The sequence below is a fragment of the Mesocricetus auratus genome, unplaced genomic scaffold (assembly GCF_017639785.1).
Source record: "Mesocricetus auratus isolate SY011 unplaced genomic scaffold, BCM_Maur_2.0 Super-Scaffold_100001, whole genome shotgun sequence".
NCBI lineage: Eukaryota > Metazoa > Chordata > Mammalia > Rodentia > Cricetidae > Mesocricetus > Mesocricetus auratus.
The window spans coordinates 3,941,201-3,962,154 of record NW_024429187.1 but is presented as its reverse complement, the minus strand read 5'-3'; the positions used below and the strand labels follow the sequence as shown (position 1 = coordinate 3,962,154).

Sequence of the window (20,954 nt, the reverse complement as noted above, 5' to 3'; positions counted from 1 at the left end):
GAAAAGACGAAACATCAACAACCAGAGATCAGAATGAAGAAAACAAGAGAGGAAACTTAAAAAAGATGTTCTTACTGGGCTGGCACCCCCGTGGTCCCCCTCCCCCCCCAGGAAGCTGAGGCAGGAGAATCACAAGTTTACAGGCTGCATGATGGGACCCTGTCTCAGAAAAGGCAAACATATATATATATATAATCAGCAAAAAGAACAGATATTTCCGAAATCAGACACAGACGATGACTACTGTAAACCTAGTTAAATTAAAAGTATAACATGGCTGGTGGGTTCCTTCCAAGCACTTTGAATATCTCCGCTCAGTAAACATGTGTGACAGCCTTAAGACAGATAGATATGCCTCCCATTTTCTGAAGGAGGAAACTAATGGGTTTTTGTTTGTTTATTTGTTTTTCGAGACAGGGTTTCTCTGTGTAGCTTTGAAGCCTATCCTGGCATTCGCTCTGTAGACTAGACTGGCCTCCAACTCACATAGATCTGCCTGCCTGCACCTTCCACGTGTTGGGATCAAAGGCGTGTGCCACCACGGCCTGGCAGGAAACAAAGGTTTACACATTTAGGAAATTGACCCCTAGTTAAAATGCAAATAGGTTCAAACCTAGGCAGTCTGGCTTCAAAGCCTGAACTTGCTACTCCTACTTCCCCAGGCCACAGCTTTCAAAAGAGACAGTGGTATCCCATGCCTATAATCCCAGCACTCAGCAGGTTCAGGTAGAAGGGCCACTTTGAGTTCCAGGCCATCTTGGCTGTTTAGTGAGTTTCAGACCATCCCTGGCTTCAAAAAGAGACCCTGTCTCAAATCACTCAAACCAAGGCTAGAAAAATGGCTCAATGGTTCAGCACACACACTGCTCTCCGGGGGGACCTGAGGACAGTTGCCAGGATCCCTTTCAGGCAGCTCACAACTGCCTGTAACTCCAGCTTCCGGGGATCTGATGCCCTCTTCTGGCCTCCATCGGCACAGCACTCACATGCATGAACCCTCACAGACACACCTAAAACTCAAACCAAACAAAAACACTAGGAACCCTAAGAAATTGACTGATAAAGAGATATGTACAATGAAGAGGAAAGAAAATGAACCATAATGCAGTACTTAAAGGAGACACAAAAGAAAGATGGAGAGAGACTTAAATTAAGAACAAACCTAACTGCAGAATTAATGGTACACAGAGGCCCAAGAAAACCCAGAACAGAATAATCACTGATCATTCTAGTGAAAGTACAGGACTTCAAAGGAATTACATGGCATCCAGCTTAGGGTGAAGAATCATTTCTAATTATGATGGACAAAAGTCAAACTGGTGGCTGGTGTGTGTAATTCAGGAGGTTCAAGAGTTTGAGGACAGTCTGGGAAAGGGCCAGAGGGATGGCTCAGTGCGTGCCAAATGTGACAGCCTGAATTCAATCCCAGGCCACACGACATAAACTCCTTTCCTACAAGCTATCCTCTCACTTCCGAGAGTGTGCCATGGGTGCCTGCCTCTTGCCCCCCTCTCTCTCACACACTCATGCACATGCACTACATGTACTTAATAATAACCTAATTTCACCCTGGTGTGGTAGCATACGCCTGTAATCACAGCACTTAGGAGGTGGAGGTAAGAGAATCAGACATTTAAGGTCATTCTCTGCTGTGTGGTGAGTTCCAGGCCAGCCAAGATATCTCCAAAATCATCAGAGGAAGAACTTACGGTATAAAGTCCAGGCCCTCCAACGTATGAAGGCAAGCACGCCAGAGCACAGAGCTACCAGTGGCTGGAGCCTTTGGAGATCAGGAGATTAGGGCCAATTGTAGGCCAACCTTTGGAGCATGATAAATATTCAAATCTGCATTAACACAGGTAGTATGAAAACAAAACAGAAATGGGCAGAAAAAGAAGCCCCTGCCAGCTGGGCGGTGGTGGTGCTCACCTTTAATCCCGGCACTTGGGAGGCAGAGGCAGGCGGATCTCTGTGAGCTCAAGGCCAACCTGGTCTACAAAGCAAGTTCCAGGATAGCCAAGGCTGTCTGTGTACAGAGAAACCCTGCCTTGAAGAGAGAGAGAGAGAGAGAGAGAGAGAGAGAGAGAGAGAGAGAGAGAGAGAGAGAGAGAGAGAGGAAAAGAAGCCCCTGCTTTACAGTCCAGGGTCCCAGCACTCACTCTGAGTCTGCTGATTTCAGTGAGCACCCAGAGGAGTGTGTGAGTATGTGTACATATACCTGTGTGCATGTGTGTTTGTGGTGTGTACAAGTGTGATGTATATGTATGTTCGATGTATGGTACACATGTGTATGGTACATGTGTATTTATGTATATATTGTGGTGTGTATTCATGGTGTATATGTATGTGTAGTGTGTGTGTATGTGCATGTGTGTAGTGTACATACAATGCATATGCAGATGTGTGTGCACATGCACATGCCAGGAGGATGGTGGGTATTCTGTTATATTTCTCTCCACTTTATTTTCTTGGAAAAAGATCTGACACTAAACCTGGAGCTAGGTTGGTGGCCAGCAAGTCCCAGGAATCCTGCCTCTACCCCCTACAGCACTGGAGTAATAGCAATGCCTACCTTTTTTTTGCGGGCACTAGGAATTCGAACTCACATTTGTATTTCAACCGCTCTTACCTACTGAGCCATATTCCCAATCCCCAGGTTTTCAGTCAATGAAATGTCTGCAAAGAGGGGCTGGACGATCACTCAGCAGTTAAGAGCATGCACTGCTCCTGCGGAGGACCTATATAAAGTCCCAGCACACGCATGAGGCGGCTCACAATCTCCTGTTCCTCTAGATCCAGGGGAGATCCTATGCCTCTAACTACCACGGGCTTCTGCATACACGTGCATATACCCCCACACAGATACACAAGCACACACATACCCACGCGCAGACACACACATACCCACCGCGCAGATACACAGGCAGACACACACATACCCACAGGCAGACACACACACACACACACACACACACACACACACACACACACTTAGAACTTTATTTTTACATCTGAAAAGAATAGAAGAGAAGACGACACTGGTTTCATAACACAGTGATGTAAAAGCCTTTCACAGACACTGCTCTCCTCCTAGGAGACTGAGACAGTGACTCAACAGTGTTCCCAAACGGTGCAGAGGAAGATTCCCATGGCAGGATGCAATTGCGTTATGCCCAGGTGTGCTCAGGGAAACACACTGAGACATGACACCCTATACCTCGGCTTACGCCATAACTTACTCGTGCAATGGGATATATGCCTATACCAAAGTAAATAATTCCCAATGTGGCTTAGTTTATCTAGAGGCACAGTCCTCTAAGTCACATATCATAAAACAAATCACAACAATAACACTGTACTCTAACAGTGCCTCCAATGTTTGGCCTTTAAACTTAAAAAAAAACATATACCTAAAAGATAAGCTGTCCTACAGGCTTTATGAATGTCACATTGTCCCTCTGTTACTCATTAACCTCATGCCAGGCATGGGAGCCAAACGCCTTTCCATCGCGAGCTCAGTGAAAGGGTTTTAAATGATGAAACGCATCCCCAGCAGAGCTTTGCCCCTGGGTCACTCACGGCTGGATCAGGTCATCGGTGTGGACCACCCCCACAAGCTACTAATGACCAAAACAATAGCCGATGATGTGAGAAGCTAATTAAATTCCTAAGCACAACTATCTCTTTTACCATTCCAAATAACCCTGTGAGGTAAATATGCAATACAGTGTGTGGCATGTAGAGAATGCTCTAGAACAACACTATTATTGCAGATGAGGAGACTGAAGCTTAAAGGGGTAAAGCAGCTAATCAAGTGAGTCCCGAGCCTGTTGAGGATGGAGCTGAGCAGGCAGCTTGCATGCCCAGCATGCATTTGCAAGGCCCTGGATCGGATCCTCAACACAGAGGTCAAATCCAAACAGACCCAGTCAAATCCAGAGCCTGTATCCTGCTCTCAGCCTCCGTTCCATTTGCTTCCCCCACACAGAAAAGTACCAAGCAGGTCACCCAAGGTAACACAGCACAGGAACGAACAGGACTGCAGTCTCAGCCTCAATTACAAGATATCCAAAAACAGCTCTGAGAAAGCGGCTTCTCCCTAATATAAAAGCCACAAATTATATTTTGGGTAGAGAGGGAAAGAACAGGAGAAAAGAAAGAAAATCCACATCACATACAGGGCAAGGCATATATCTCTGCATGTAGGCCTTAGAGTACTGATCATAGAGCTCAGCCCTCGGGGCCAAACTGCCTTCCAAATTTTTCACTCTGTACAGTCAGCTGACCAACTACAGCCCAATACACCAAGGCGTGCGCTGCGCACACCTCGCTCTCGGGGTGAAGACACAGAAGTGATCAGGCAAGACAATCTCCAATTATTTTTTAGGTATTATTTTGAATAGTATACAAAATGCTGGGCTTCATCACATTTTTACACAGGAATGGTATTGTGTTTTGCTCACGTTCATCTCATTAGTCTCTCTTGTTCCCCCTCCACGTGAATACTATTAACATTTTTTTCCTCTGGTGGGACTGAACTCTGTGTGTGCTAAGCAAGTACCCTACCCTGAGCTACACCCCCTTTCTGCAGTTTTATTCTCAGAGAATAACAATCATCTATGCTGAAATAAAACAAAGACTCCAAGCAAACAAACAAAAGCTAAAAGTGCCTAACATTTAATTATGCCTTTGAGAAGATGACATTCACACAGGAGGGTACTTTCTTCAGAGTAAATGAACCCTGCAGGGGAAACATGTCTCTTGCAATTTCAGTATTACGTACACATTCCAAGATAGATCTTATCAATGTTCTTTCCAGTGTTCCAAGCTGCCCATGAAGGGGGAAAAGATCTAAAGACTTGAAGTCTCAGGTCAGCTAAGGCTTTACAATGCTGGTTTCAAGGTAGCAGACTAGAAAACTCTTTGAGAACAAGGGCCCTGAGCCCCACCAATAGCTTCCCCTCTTAAGAGATAAGATTTTTAAAAAATGCTTACAACTTGGTGCTTAAATTTTTAAGTAGAGCAACATTTTTTTTTCGAAAGCTCTCAATGTTTAAGATTTGCTGGAGACAGAATAAATGCACTTTGGTTCAAACTGCACATTCCAAACAGCACAGCCCGCGGCCGTGTGACCCGGTGCGATTCGATTCTCTTAGCCGTTTCTCCCCCTCTTTTCCGCTTTCCTCTTCCACGCAGGAGGAAGGGGAACACCTGCTCTGCTAGCTCGCGGCTGCAAGGGGGCCGTCAGCAAGCGGAGATGCCGTTCCGCCCAGGCCACTCACTCACAAGCCCGCAGCCCCCGGCTCCCGCCCTGGTCCAGCCCCAGTGAGCAGCAGCGAGTCCTGACGCTCCGGGAAGGATGCTCCCGGTGGCCGGCCCTCCCTGGGAGATCGCGGCGACACGCGCTCTGACCTGACAGCCACCGTCGCGCCCCTCGGCTTCCCTCCCGGCCCCGCGCGCCGCCAGCCGTCTCCGACCCGGGAGTCCCCGAGCGTCCCCGAGCGTCCCCAGTCCCCGACCCACACCCGGGCGCCGCTTCCCGCCCCCAGGGCGCTGCAGCCCTCCCGGCTAAGAGCGGGGCCCCGCGGCGCCTGCCGCGCCTCGCCGGCCCCTCTCCCCAGGCCAGGCCTCCCCAGCGTGGTCGCCGGGCTGCAGACTTCTTACCCGGGAGCTTGAGCGCCCTGGACAGCACTGTCGCCATGGCGGAGGCCCCCGTGCGCGTGCGCGCGCCGCGTCCTGCCGGGAAGTGTAGTTCGCCTGCGGGCCGCGCGTGGGGCGTGGGGCGTGGGGCTGCGGGCGGGAAAGGGGTGAGCTGCCGCGGGCACGGCTGGGAGGAGGCGCCCGCTACCGCGGGTCACCGGCTCGGCGCCGTGGCGGGCCGAGTCGTACGTGCCTCCCCCACCGGCTGGAGGTCCCACCGATGTGCGGAGAGCCTGGAACGAGACGGCCCACGGTGAGGGAGGCGCGGGCTGGGAAGTTCAGTTCGCGCGTGGGTTCGGGATTGACAAACTGGACCTGAAGCCTACTTGCGCTATTTACTGCCGGGGCCCTCTTGGCAAGCCGCTGAGGTTTGGCTTTGTTTGGCCTTCAGTCAACCAGCCTGTCTGTCCGTCAGTTTTTGAGACAATGGAAACTGTCTTTGTAGGTGAGGATGACCTTGAACTCCTGCCTCCACCTCCAAGCCTGGACATTACAGGCAGTTGGCGCCACACCAGATTTTATTGTTGTATTTATTCATTCATTTATTTATTTATTTAACTTATGTATCTACAGCCAGGTGTGGTTTGTGCATGCTTTTCCTGGGCAGACAGATCTGCTGAGCAGTGGTGGTGCACGCCTGTAATCGCAGCACTCAGAAGGCGGGTGTCTGTGAGTTCGAGGCCAACCTGGCCTACAGAGTGAGTTCCAGGACAGCCAGGACTGTTTCAGAGAAACCCTGTCTCAAAAGGCAAGACAACAATAACAACAAAACCCCAGCACTTGGGAGGTAGAGGCAGGTGGATCTCTGAGTTCAAGGTCAGCCTAGTCTACAGAGTGATTTCCGGCGCAGCCAGGGTTACACTAAGAAACTCTGTCTCAAAAAAAAGTATTTATTAATTTTAAAAATTATATTTTCATGTGTTTATTTTTGAGATCATGTAGTACATACAGACTGATATCGAATTGGCTATGTAGTTGAAAGTGGCCTGGAAATCCTAATCCTCCGGCCTTCACTTCATAAGCACTGGAATTACAGACATGCAACAGCACACCTGGCTGGCGCTCTTGAAATGAAAATGAAGCCATCAGTCCTTCTTGCTGAGGGAATGAAGTGGTACCATCCATTTAAAGCACAGGCTTCTATCTGAAGTGCGGACCGAAGCATGCAGAGGCTCCGACAGGCCTTTCTTGGTCCAGTCCTGACCGTGTATCTGTTTACACCCTACCGGCTGCTCCTGGCCTACAAGGTTCAGCAAACAGGAGCCGGCTGTTTCTCACCCACATAGAGATCTGCAGTTAGTGCAGGAATACTGAAAGCGTTAGATCAGTTTGAAATTGGAGCCTCCTGCTTATCTCCTCAGGTCTCTCCACCCGCTGCCAAATGCGGATAAACAGTCCTGTTCTGAGAGTCAAAGTAAAGGAGCAAAGCTTTGAGCACAGGCAACTCGGGTGTTTCCTCAGTGTCATTCATGGTGTCCTATTGGTTGATGTCTTATCGTTTTGTTGTTGCTTGAGACGGTACCATTGTGTAGACTAGGCTGGCCTGGAATTCAGAGGTTCACCTGCCTCTGCCTCCCAAGTTCTGGGATTAAAGACATGTACCACTGCACTGATTTATTATTAATGCTTAAAAATTAAAAATTTGGGTGCTAGAGACATGGTTCAATGGTTAAAGCACTGGCTGCTCTTTCAAAGGCCCTGGGCCCAATTCCCAGTACCCCATGGCAGCTCACAACCATCTGTAATTCTCCTGACGCCCTCTCCAGTCTCCTCAGGTATCAGGCAGATACATAATACACAGATATACATACAGGTAAAACACCCATATGCACATAAATAAATAAACAAACAAATAAATAAATAAAATGTGTAATAAAAGGACTGAGCCACCACACCTCACAATTAATAATGATAATAATTTTAATGGATTGGTGATGTATGTGTTAATCCTTTTAAATAAATAAATATGTCTAGTAAAAGGACTGAGCCACCATACTTCACAATTAATAATGATAATAACCTTAATGGATTGGTGATGTATGTGTTAATTCTTTTTTAACGTTGATTTATTTTGTGTATGTGTGTGAATATATGCATACTATTTTGAAATTTATTTATTTATTATGTATACAGTGTTCTTAATATTTACTTATTATGTATAGCGTTCTAACTGAATATATCCCTGCAGGCCAGAAGAGGGCACCAAATCTCATTACAGATGGTTGTGAGCCACCCTGTGGTTGCTGGGAATTGAACTCAGGACCTCTGGTAGAGCAGCCAGTGCTGTTAGCCCCCGAGCCATCTCTCCAGCCCTATGTGCACACTTCTGAGGACCAGTTCTCTCCTTCCACTGTGCAGACGCCAGTGTCGGGAATTGAACTCGGGTCATCAGGCCTGACTGTATGTACCTTTACCCACTAAGCCATCTCACCGGCACCTTATGTGTTAATTCTTTCAGTCTTCTATAATAATTGCAATGTTTCCTCCTTGCCAGCCTCTCTGCATATGATTAAAAGCCATATGTCATATCAATGTAGGTCATCCAAGAAAAGAAACCCTGCAAGTCACAACAAGCCAGTAGCTGCCTGGTGTCAGATCAACTCATTGGGACACATTCAGAACAGGGAAGACTGATGTCAGTCACCCTGGAATGTGAGAAGGATATAGAAGGACAGGAACTTTAAGCACCTGGGACAGACTGAAGGGGCCCAGAACAGCCAGTTTACACACGGTAGTGAACGGAGAAAGCTCCATGCACTTTCCACAGTGAAAAGGCAAACTCCAGGAGTGCCTCTGCTTGTGTAACTGAAGTGAAAGGAAGTTGTGCACATCACAGTTTGAAAACTTTGCATCCAGGCATGGTGACACATGCCCGTAAAGTCAGCACACAGGAGGCTGAGGCAGCTTGGAGTTGCAGTTCAGTGAGTAGCAGCCGGATTGCATGAGGAAACACTATCTCCTCGGGCAGTGGTGGCCCACTCCTTTAATCCCAGCACTGGGAAGATAGAGGCAAGCATATTTATGAGTTAGAGGCCAGCCTGGTCTACAGAGTGAGTTCCAGGACAGCCAGGGCTATGTAGAGAAACCCTGTCTCTCAGAAACAGAGAGAGAGAGAGAGAGAGAGAGAGAGAGAGAGGGAGGGAGGGAGGGAGGGAGGGAGGGAGGGAGGGAGGGAGGGAGGGAGGGAGGGAGGGAGGGAGGGAGAGAGAGAGAGAGAGAGAGAGAGAGAGACTATCTCAGTTTTTAAAAAAAAGCAAGCAAACAACCAAAAAAGACAAGGACTTCTACCTCTGGGTGGAAACCTCTTTGGGGGTCACATATCAGATATCCTGCGTATCAGATGTTTACATTATGATTCATAACAGTAGCAAAATTACAGTCATGAGTAGAGTAGCAATGAAATAGATTTAAGGGGCCTCAGCATTAGGAAGGTTGAGAACCACACTGATCTAGGGAAATGGTTCAGTGTGGAGTGCTTGTTGGGAAAGCATGGCACCCTGAGTTCAGATTGTCAGTACCCCATAAAATCCAGGCACCGCTGCATGTTCCTGTAGCCCAGCACTTGGTTGGGGGGCAGGAGGATCCTGGTGTGCTCTGGCCAGTCAGACTAGCCTAAACAGTGAGTTCCAGATTCAGTGAGTGTGCTGGTCAGGTTTGTTTGTTTGTTTGTTTTTAAGACTGTAAACAACATTCTGCCTCCATGTATACTGTCATGCCAGATCTCATTACAGATGGTTGTGAGCCTCCATGTGGTTGCTGGGATTTGAACTCAGGACTTACAGAAGAGCAGTCAGTGCTCTTAACCTTTGAGCCATCTCTCCAGCCCAGCTGGTTAGGTTTTGTGTTGGTGGTGGTGGTGGTGATCGACAAATCATCTGGGGAGAGGATACCTCAATCAAGAAAATGTCTCCATCAAACTGGCCTGTGGGCAACAAGCATGTGGGGAATTTTCTTGATTTATGATTGCTGTGTGAGGGCCCAGTCCACTGTGGACAGTACCACTCCTGGCAGGTGGTCCTCAGTTGTGCAAGAAAGCAGGCTGAGCAAGCCATGGGGAGCAAGCCGGTGGGCAGCAGTTCCTGCCTCCAGGTTCTCGCCCTGCTTGAATTCCTGCCCTGATTTCCCCCAGTGATTGACTGGAGGGTGTAAGATGAAATAAACGCTTTCTTCCACAAATCGGTTTGCTCATACCACTTTATCACACCGGTAAGAATCAAAGTAAGACCGTATTTCAAGAAAAAAAAAGTGGAGAGTTAGATAGATGAGGATACCCCAAAACAAGCTCTGGGTTCATTCTACATGCATAGTCACAGACATGCTCACATGCATTGATGTACTACACACAAAAACGAAAATGTAAAACTTGGCTTTAAACTGTTCGGTTACTCCCGATGGATGCCTGCATACATACACACACCCAGCAGATTTGTTTTAATCTGTATGACAGTTTCTACCCTCAGCATCCCAGCAAGAGCTCTCCAGAGGGAAGCCGATGTGGAGAGGCCACAACCTCCCCGGCCCCTACAGCTTTCATCCATTTCGCTGGCCTTGTCCCCTCCAGGTGTCTGCTTGTCACATCTTTGCCCCACTTGAACACAAGAACTACAGCTCAGAATCAGATGTCTCAAATTTAGTCCACCTTCCTTTTTCTTTTTCTTTTTTTTTCAATTTATTTCTTTATCTGTTCTTTTTGGGGGAACAAAGTCTCACTCTAATCCAGGCTGGCCTGGAATTCACTGAGTTTGAGGAACGTGGGTCAACCCTCCTGCCTCTACCTGCTGATTGTCTCTCAGTTTAAAGAAAGAATTAAGACGGTCACCAGAGGTATCAGGATCTTTGCCTCTGCCGTAGAGAACACCTGTGAGTTTCTCTAGCAGGCAGACTGAGTATCTTGGATGCCAAAACACCCACTGAAGTCATTGTAGAAAGTACAGAATCCCCAGGACTCCCTGGCTTCCAAACTTGGCTTGCCTCCAGGGAAAGTCAAAGAAAGGTGACTGTAGAGGGTGACCTGGAACAGCCTCCCACGCCTGAAACCGTGCCTGCTCTGAATAGAAAATGTTGTTCTAGAAATCACAACAGAAGCCACATTGATCCCATGTGGGAGACACAATCATTTACAGAAGGATTCCATTTTGGTCATCGCTTTTTGTCTTAGTGACACACCTGGCATCGCTATGAATCTCTAGAGTGTCCTGCATGCTATCAAAGGAAGGCCAAGCCATGTTCTCTGATACTTCTTATTCTCTGCCGCCATAGACACTCCTGTAGGTCCTGAGCTCCCTGGTGGGTTTCCTCACTTCCTCTTGGATCCAGGACAACCAAGGCCACCAGCGCTGCTACCCGTCACTCTTGGGCTGCCGGGGCCACCAGGCTCTCTGCCTCCTCTCACAAGGCTTCCGGTGTCTCACAGATCAATACTATACCAGAGTTTAGTGCAGTGGAAACTGGAGGAGACAGGTTCTCTCCTCCTAGGTCAGTCTCAACTTATTAGGAAATTGCATACATTATCCTGCCTATTCTTCAAGGTCAAACGGAGTCTTTTCATGCGTGCTTTCCAGTTTTAACGGGTGAGTCAGCCAGGGGAAAGTGATCGCCATAACAAGCAACCTCAATATTTCAGTAGCTTTAGAGAATACAAGGTCGTTGCTAGTTAAGTCACAAAGTAGGGTCCAGGCAGGCGACACGAGAGGCTCCTTTCTTCCAGGTCATTCAGGGGCCTAGACTCCTCCTGTCCAGTGTTTCTGCACCTTACGGCCTTGGAGCCCTTCTCTGGGTCATTGCATCCCAGCTCCTGCTGTCCTGGGAGAAAAGAAAATGTGTTTAGAAAACATGCGCTCAGTTTCTGGTATGCTAAGAACTTCTCATAGTTACAGAATACAGGCTTGAGAGACCGTGGCAGCACACATCTATAACCCAGCTCCCGAAAAGGGAAATCAAGAAGATTGTGGGCTCAAGACCAGCCTGGGCTACACAGTGAGTTCCTGGCCTTGCGTAGTGAGACTTGTCTCAAACAGAGAAACAAATACAGAGAAGCTTGAACCCTTGATGACAGAGAAAGATTGCAGGCTTTGTTCTGCTTGAGCCCAAAGCCTTATCCCTAAGCTGAAATGTCCTCCTCCTGGGTTAGGAGCTTGCGACTGTGCTTAAAATAAAGCTGTCCCTAGGGGCTGGAGACTTGGCTCAGTAGTTAAGAGCACTGGCTACTCTTCCAGATGAACCCAGGTTCAATTCCCAGCACCCATATGATGGCTCACAACTGTAACTCCAGTTCCAGGGGATCTGACACCATCACAGACATGCATGTGGGCAAAACACCATCGCATCTGACAACCTCACACAGACATGCATGCAGGTAAAACACCAATGCATCTGATAACCTCAGACGTGCATCGGGTGAAACACCAACGAATGCCTGCTGCGCAGCCTGTATCCTAGAATGTGGCGAGGGGGTCGGGATTGATGACACAGAGACCAGTCGGTTGCGTTAAGAAAACTTTATGCTCCCCAAATCGGCTTAGGAGAACTTCCCAAGAAAAATGCTTCCCTTCAGAAAAACTTCTGCCATACATACACGCACAAATCTCCAACAGACCTCCCCTTCCTCCTGGCTGGTGGTTAAAATCTCTGGCTCCAGAATCAGAAAAACAGCAGGGAGCAGAAAAAAGTAGCTAGCCATCCAGAAGATCAAAGTCAGGGTGTTTCAGTGACCCAGCCCTTATCAAGCCCTTATCAGGAATTTATGGCACTGAATTGTTTTCAGTAAACATGTTTTTAGTAAACATTGTCTCACAGCTGTCTGCTCCCAGGCTGATGGAGGAGTGGGTTTCCGGCCAGGGTCTGTGATCCCCACAAACATGCATGCAGGTAAAACACCAATGCATCTGACATCCTCACAGAGACATGCATGCGGGTAAATAACCAATGCACATAAAATAAAAATAAATAAATCATTTTAAAAATTACTTCTTTAAAAAATTAAAATAGCCAGGCATTGGTGGTGCACGCCTTTAATCCCAGCACTCGGGAGGCAGAGGCAGGTGGATCTCTGTGAGTTTGAGGCCAGCCTGGTCTACAGAGCAAGTTCCAGTACAGGCTCCAAAACAATACAGAGAAACTCTGTCTCAAAAAACCGAAATAAAATTAAATTAAAATAAACCCATACCTAGAAGCAACTCCTCTGGAGATAGCTCTCTGGGGGACAAATACCATCTGCCATATTGGAGATAAAGATTCAGAAGCAGGAATCAGTAGCCGGAGAGACCTGAAAACCAGAAAGCAAAGACCATAACAAATGACAGAAGGACAGGGAGATGGAAAGGAGCGGGAAGAGCAGCCCAGGAAAGAGAATGATGGGGTTAAATGCAACGTCATGGAACCAGAGAAGTCAGTCTTGCGTCAGGAACTGGGAAGAAGGTGTTGGCCTGTGGTTCACTCACTTCTCACAGGGAACTTGAGTCTGACCGGGAGTAGCACAGCTGTAGAAGACAAACAGGTTCCTGTTCCCAGCTGTCCTTTAATAACAGAAGGGCTCCTCACTAAGACGTGTACACACCTAGATTTATGCAGCCTAAACAATTTTCTGTGACCCAGACTATGAAATGCTGCTTCCTAGGCCCTGAGGTTTAAACAAAGTCTTCCTATCAAGTCCTTAGCAGGGGACATAGGTATGAGAATAACAATGCAATTAAGGGCAGATCCACCCACACCGACTGAGACCCACCCCCACAGGCACACGCCGTAGAATTCTCTGTGGTTTGTTCATGCATCTGTGACACACTTGAAGTCATAACGTGGGTGGTGATAACTACCACTGACAAACCCTTATCACACGTGAGAACATACTATTTAGGACACTCGTCAACTCTTGCAACAGATCAGGCACTTTATCAACTTTAAAAAATAGTTAGTTAGCTAACAATCAATGATCAAACAAATTAGGACTTGGAGAGTTGCTTTCCTGATAATTTAAGAGCTGGGAGATACAGGTCATGACAATACTCAGCATTTCTCCAAAAACGACAAAACATCAGACACATCTGTTCTCCTGGTTCTGAGCTTCCGGCCCCCTCACTGTGTCTTCTTCAGTAGGACTCACTTGGGTCCATTCTGCTCTTGGGTTTTCTCTTCCTGCCATCCTTCCTGCTTCTGCTTGCCACGAGCCGACGTCACCTTCATCCTCCCAGGCAACCTGTTATCGCGGAGGACATTACTGCTGTAGAATTCTCCCACAAGGTTCTTTACACTGTTCCCCCAGGGTTAACCCATTTCACTGTCACAACAGTCCTGAATGTAGGCGCTCAACCCCAACCTTCCAAAGACGAACTAAAGGTTGACATCGTGTTAGATTAACCTGTTCACTGGATTCCATGAAGGAGGAATTTAATGGGGATTATTCTTTTCTTTCTTCTCTTCTTCTTCTTCTTCTTCTTCTTCTTCTTCTTCTTCTTCTTCTTCTTCTCCTTTCTTTCTCTCTTTTTTTTAAGCATCTCACTGGTTCTTGCTCTGTAGAGCAGGCTGTCCTTGAACTCACAGAGATCTGACTGCCTCTACATCCTGAGTGCTGGGATTAAAGGTGTGCACCACTATACTGTACTACATTACACTATACTATACTATACTATACATCACGAGCAAAGATATTACATAACACACATGCTAAAGAATCCTCCACACCTTAGGATCAGTTTCTCAATCCGTAGCTCAGCTGTCCAGGGAAGCACTATTTGTTTAGCTGGAAGTTATTAGTCGGGCTGGAGAGGTGACTCAATGGTTTACAGCACCTGCTGCTCTTCCAGAGGACCCAGGTTCAGTCCCCAGCAACTGTGTCAGGTGACTCACAAATATCTATAATCCTAGCTCCAGGGAATTCAGAGCCTTCTTCTGGCCTCCCTGAACATCCACATAGCGTACACACAGTTAGTTATTGGCACACTCAAAATTAAATAAATAGAATGTTGGGTGGAGAGACACACACCTTTCATCTCAGCACTGAGATACAGAGACAGGCAGAGCTCTGTGAGTTCAAGGATAGCCTCGCTATAGAGTTCCAGCACAGCCAGGGCTACATAGAGAGATCCTGTCTAAAAATCTAACTGAATAAATAAAGAATTAATTAAATGGCTGGAGGTGACACATGCCCTTAATCCCAGCACTCAGAAGGCAGAAGAATGCAGAAATCTGTGAGTTCAATGACACAGTGAGCTGAAGGACATCCAGGGCTACATAGTAAGACCCTATTTCAGGATTTTAATTATATATGCATAAGCATATGAATAACAGTTAAAAGTCAAGTAAATGAACAAATACCCAAGGTCTTCAGTGCTAGCATAAATGAAAAATCAGTATGTCTAATTTCATGGGAAAGTCACTCACTGGAATATAGTATCGGTAGATTATATATAAAATACTCTCACTGGGCATAGTGAACGCCATTAAATTCCAGCACATAGGAGACAGAGCAGGTGGATCTCTGTAAGTTCTGGTCCCCAAAGCTAGTTCCAGGATAGTCAGGATAGCCCCAACATAGAGAATCCGTGTCTCAGAGGGGAGGAGGGAGAGAGAGAGAGAGAGAGAGAGAGAGAGAGAGAGAGAGAGAGAGAGAGAGAGAGAGAGAGAGAGAGAGAGAGAGAGAGAGAGAGAGAGAGAGAGAGAGAGACCCTGTTTCAAGTAACAGCAAAAATCTCCTTTCTCTGAAAAACACGTATTTATTAATTTTTAGGACTTGGCTTTAAAATCAGGAAACTGCTCCCCTGCTCCTGCTCCGAGCCTTTATTTCCTTTCCTTCCTGGATAGAGGCACAGAGATGAGGGTGCTCAGAGGAGCCCAGCAAGGCCTGTCTAGTCAGACCCTCTTGGCGTCTGACTCGCAGCCTTCCTCGTCCTCCTTTTGGGTGGAGCAGGGTCGCGCTGGAAAGAGATGCCTATCGCATCTCGCACGGGAGGACTTCTTTATCTCCAGCCCTAGACAGGAAGGTGAAAGGCTTCCTATGACCTGCCTCGGGCAAGAAGAACTTTGGCTTCTTGGATTCACGTTGGGGAAAAAAATAAGGGCAAGAGGCGGGTGGTGGGGAGACCCGAGACCTTGGTTCTGAGGCTGCTTCTAAAGACCTCCAACATCTGTTGGAGTCAAAGTTCTCAGCTTGTCAGGATGCCACGCTTTGGAGACTCTCTGTTTGGCCTCCAACAGCATCCAGGTAGAGTAAGAGTCTAATCTCTTGTTTGATTTTTATTTTGTTCATTTTCATATAGTCCCACTATGGTAGCCCTGGCTGGCCTCTGCCTCTGCTCCCACCTCGCCAAAGCTGGGCTTGCAGGCATGTGCCAACACGCCCAGGGGACGTAGCCCAGGGTTCTGCGCATGCCTGGTAAAATTTCCACCAACTGAGCTACATCGCTAGCCCCAACACTACCTACTCTTAAGTTATAATTTAAAAGACGTTATGAAGGAAGAAATGGGCAAATAATTAGTTAAATGAAATCTTTAAAAAATGTAATTTTTTTGTGTTGAGTGTATATGTGTGTGTGCATGTGTGTTACTGATATTTAAAACTAGGGTATCCGCCAGGCGTGGTGGCGCATGCCTTTAATCCCCCCACTCGGGAGGTAGAGGCAGGCAGATCTCTGTGAGTTCGAGACCAGTCTGGTCTACAGCGTGAGTTCCAGGACAGGCTCCAAAGCTACACAGAGAAACCCTGTCTCGAAAAACGAAGAAGGAGGAGGAGGAGGAGGAGGAGGAGGAGGAGGAGGAGGAGGAGGAGGAGGAGGAGGAGGAGGAGAAGGAGGAGAAGGAGGAGAAGGAGGAGAAGGAGGAGAAGGAGGAGAAGGAGGAGAAGAAGGAGAAGAAGAAGAAGAAGAAGAAGAAGAAGAAGAAGAAGAAGAAGAGGAAGAGGAAGAGGAAGAGGAAGAGGAAGAGGAAGAGGAAGAGGAAGAAGAAGAAGAAGAAGAAGAAGAAGAAGAAGAAGAAGAAGAAGAAGAAACCTAGGGTATTAGGCATGCTAGGTTACTGCTTTACCACTGAGTTATATACCCTACCACCTTTATTGTAAACACAGTGTAGTTCTTGAGATATCTGCCTACCGAGGGAATCCCAGGCCTTAGTGAATCCCAGCTAGCAATTTCAGACCGAAGCCTTCACAGTGGAGCAGAAGAGGCCATATTCTGGGCATTATATTTCAGGGCATGCTATGCTTTGGAGTGTCCTACTTGAGCTTTTTATGGGTCCCCTCTAGTGCCTGACACCAGCTGGGTGCGATGATACTCTAGGAAACCACAATTAAATTCCCTTTTCAGGACATCTCAGAAGGGCTCTTAAGCCCTGTCACCACCCACAGCCCGTGCATTTAGTGTTTCACTGGAAAATGCAACTGTTTATATGGGAGAAGTCTAACTGGAAAGAAATTCCCAGGTCTTTCACCTGCAGGGCCACCCCACCTCGCTCTCACACAGGTCAAGGTCAGCCCTGTTAAAGGGGATTTGCGTACAGATGTGGTTCTGATAGTTCGGGGTCTTAAATTGGATGGGAGCTCAGGAGCCAGCGGATCCAATCCACAGCAAGCAGCAATTGCTTCTGCAGTCTGGCGTCCCATCTCTTTGGACACCATCAGATCCTGAGAGCTCATGCCATGTGGGCACTGTCCCATGCAGTAGTTACTTTCTGCCTCACTGTGACAAAATAGCCCACAGAAGCAACTTTTATTTATTTATTTTTATTTATTATATATATAGTATTGTGTCTACATGTATCCCTGCAGGTCAGAAGAAGGCACCAGATCTCATTACGGATGGTTATGAGCCATCATGTGGTTGCTGGGAATTGAACTCAGGACCTCTGAAAGAGCAGTCAGTGCTCTTAACCTCTGAGCCATCTGCCCAGCCCCCCACAGAAGCAACTTTAAGGGATATTAATCCACCATGGCCAAGGGGCATGGTGACTGGGAGCTTGAGGCAGCATTGGGTCCACAGTTGGAAATCAGAGTGGGAAAGCTGGTGCCTGTAAAGGAGAAACCAGGTACCTGCAGCTGACCACGCCCCCTCGGGCGTGATCACAGGTACGTGGGAAGATTCAGGGGATAAGAGAGGTGGAGGAGGGGGGCAGTCTCTCTCTCTCTTGAATCCCAGCCGGCGGTTTGGAGACCATAGAGTGCTGACCCGGCTTTTCGTGTAAGTGATTGCTCTCTCTAAATACATATCTAGACCCCGTTTCCGATATTAGTTGCGTGGATATGTTCAATCTTCAGGTGTCTCGCTCACTTTCTCCTGTTTACCTGTGTACTCAGGCTGGCCCCCAGTCCTGCGATAGCAGATAGCATCACCACAGTTAGGGCGGGTCTTCCCTTGGGTAAACCTCTCCGGAAATGCCTCATAGATACGCTCAGAGGTATGTCTCCTAGGTAACTAATTCTAAACGCAGTCAAGTTGACCATCAAAGCCAACCGCTATTCCCACTGTTGTTCAACATCGTCCCTCCCTGTACCACCCAACAACACTGCTTTTTTGAAGATATGAGAGACAAAGCCTAACTAAAGACAGCAGCCCCAAACCCACCTCTTGGGTCCCTTTTAGGGAGTAAAATCATGAGTAGCTTTACAGAAGGGAGACAATGGGGCAATAAGGAAATACAAATAAACTAAAAACCAAACACATCATGTGGTCACCCACCATGTGATTACAGAGGGGTTATGAAGGATCAGGGAAGGTCAGGGAATTCTCAAAAACAAAAACAATCAAGGTCACAGATTGGGGAAGGTCAGATGCCAGGAAACAGAGAGCAACTCAACTCTCAGAATAAACAGAAACTTATTTTTAAAAATCTGGCATAATGGCTCCTGCCTTCAAAATGGAGTCAGGCAGGTTCCTCAAGACATGGGCTGCCTCTGCTTTCCAGGTGCTGGAATTAAAGCCATGCACCACCACAGCCCTGCAACAACAAATACATATATATATATATTTAACTAATAGCATGAGAAATTTTCTGTTTCTATAGTAGGGGCTTAAAGGCCACAAACCACACCCCCCACAGAGCTCTGTTCTTTGCTTGAGAATCGGTTTGAGGTTAGCCTCAAACTCCCTATATAGCCAGGATGTCTTGCCCTCCCAATACACCAACCTCTCCCCGCCTGGCATTATAGGGACTAAAAAGAGGATGTACCTGGAGCCACTGGGACTCTTCCCATCCTTGTGACTCTTCCTCTGCTGCCCTCAGAGACCTGAGTTTTTGTTCCCATTTGGAAGAACAAAGCCCCATTCTGCTCTCCTGGCCCAGCCCCAAAGAGGAAACACCATAGAGAAAGGCTGTTCTGTGAGAGGTTTGCATCCATCTTACATAATTCCTTTCTAGTTGTTGATTTATTTTTATTTCGTGTGTTTGACTGTTTGTCTGCATGCATTCCTATGTACCTTGTGTGTGCCTGGTGCCAGCAGAAGGCACCTGACCCCCTGGAAGCAGAAATAGACACTTGTGAGCTGCCGTGTGGTTGTGGTTACTGGGATCCAAACCATCCCTCCAGTCACTAATTCTTCCCGTTTTTAATTTAACCATCTAACCTTAATTTAACTCAGTCCCCTTCTATTTCTGCTGTTTTGTTTTGATGTTTGGTTTTGAGACAAGGGTTCATTCCACAGCCCGGACTGACACAGAACTCTCTCTGAGGCCTAGGCTGGTCCCTGAGCTCACATCAATCCTCCTGTCTCAGCCAAGTCCTAGAATTGCAGGTGTTAGCCACCACTCCTAGCTTCCATGTCAGTCATTTTAATTGAGAAATTATTGAATATGCTTTTCTCTATTTCTCATTTAAGGATCGGGCATGGGAGTGTCTCACTGCTTCTGTTAAAATGTTCCCTCTGTAACACCTTTACTGTATGTAGTTGTAGATTATTCTCTTTAGTGAACAGGTCGAAAATACAAGCTGGCGTCAATGACCTGATGCCTCTTCCTTAGTTTATTTACTTAATGTTTTTGAGACATGGTCTCATTATGTAGCCCTGACTGGACTGGAACTCATTGTGGAGACCAAGCTGGTCTCAAACTCAGAGGGATCCACTTGTTTCTGTCTCCCAAGTACTTCACTAAGAAGATTAAAAGCAACTGAGTGGTGGTGATGCATGCCTTTAATCCCAGCACTTGGGAGGCAAAGACAGGTGGATCTCTGTGAATTCAAGGCCAGCCTGGTCTACAGAGTGAGTTTCAGGACAGCTAGGGCTGCTTCACAGAGAAACCCTGTTTTGAAAAACAAAACAAAACAACAACAAAAAAGATTAAAAGCATGTATTACGATATCCACATATTCAGATTATTTTGTTTTTATAAGGAATAAAGAAGATATGACTCATTTCAATTTTGTGAGTATATAAGTCTCAGTGAAGTAAAAAATAAATAATTAACACACATACAAATTAGCTTTACTTATTTAAAATAATGATAAAGATCCAAAAGGGCTTATAGAAACAGACCCATGTAAACTCAGAAAAAGTCTGGAGGTTCTGACACACACCTTTAGTCCCAGCACTCAGGAGACAGAGAAAGATGAGTTTCTGTGAATTCAGGCCTAGCCTGGTCTACAGAAAGTGTTCCAGGACAGCCAGGGCTACACAGAGAAACCCTGTCTCAAAAACCAACATTAACAACAACAAAGAAAAAAAAATTGTGTGTGTGTGTGTGTGTGTGTGTGTGTGTGTGTGTGTGTACTGAAGTATGAGGTGTGGAAGCATCAATACCAAACCATCAGTAGTGACTGCTCAGGAAGCATGCCGCCATGAAGGCGGTAAGGCTACCCAAAGGGAGGTTTTACACTTCATTCAATATTCATTTGTTTTTGATGAATGATTTAAACCAAAATGTTTTAAGACTAAGCCTCATTATGAAGTTCTGACTGGCCTAGAATTCAAAAAGATCTACCTGCCTATCCCTCCTGAGTGCTGTGTGTAGGGGAAAAGGGACCAGCCAAAGAAACACACTTTGGCCCTGCAACCAGAACCAAAGAAATGTACCCTGACCCTGAAACCAGTGCCAAAGAAACACACTTTGTCCCTGGAATCAGAGCCAGTGAAAGAAATGCACCCTGGCTCTAAAACTAGAGCCAAAAGGCTAAAAAGTGAAAGAAACACACTTTGGCTCTGAAACCAGAGCCAAATCTGGCCCCAAACTTGTGCAGAATCCCTGAGCAGGAGATCTAGGCATCCTAAACTCAGGATTGAAATCTGACCAATCCCCACCCTGGAAAACTCCGCCCCCTGGAAGCCCTATAGTAACCCTGT

General features: G+C 46.9%; 1 protein-coding gene and 1 long non-coding RNA gene across 3 annotated transcripts in view; both read right to left on the bottom strand.

Annotated features, from left to right (window-relative positions):
• Positions 1-5,809, bottom strand: part of Fam234b (family with sequence similarity 234 member B) — a 41,862-nt gene extending 36,053 nt beyond the window's left edge. For both annotated transcript variants that reach the window (XM_013115526.3, XM_005072879.4), the window contains exon 1: positions 5,665-5,809. In XM_013115526.3, coding sequence (XP_012970980.1) covers positions 5,665-5,701 — 37 coding nt within the window. In that variant the 5' untranslated portion in view covers positions 5,702-5,809. The remainder of the gene's footprint in view (positions 1-5,664) is intronic.
• A 4,098-nt stretch (positions 5,810-9,907) lies between these two features.
• LOC121139678 lies at positions 9,908-18,051 on the bottom strand. Its single transcript, XR_005876575.1, has 3 exons — positions 17,966-18,051; positions 12,866-12,964; positions 9,908-11,502 (listed from the first exon to the last, which is right to left on the bottom strand). It is a non-coding gene; the product is annotated as an uncharacterized LOC121139678 (long non-coding RNA).
• Between the last annotated feature and the right edge of the window lie 2,903 nt (positions 18,052-20,954).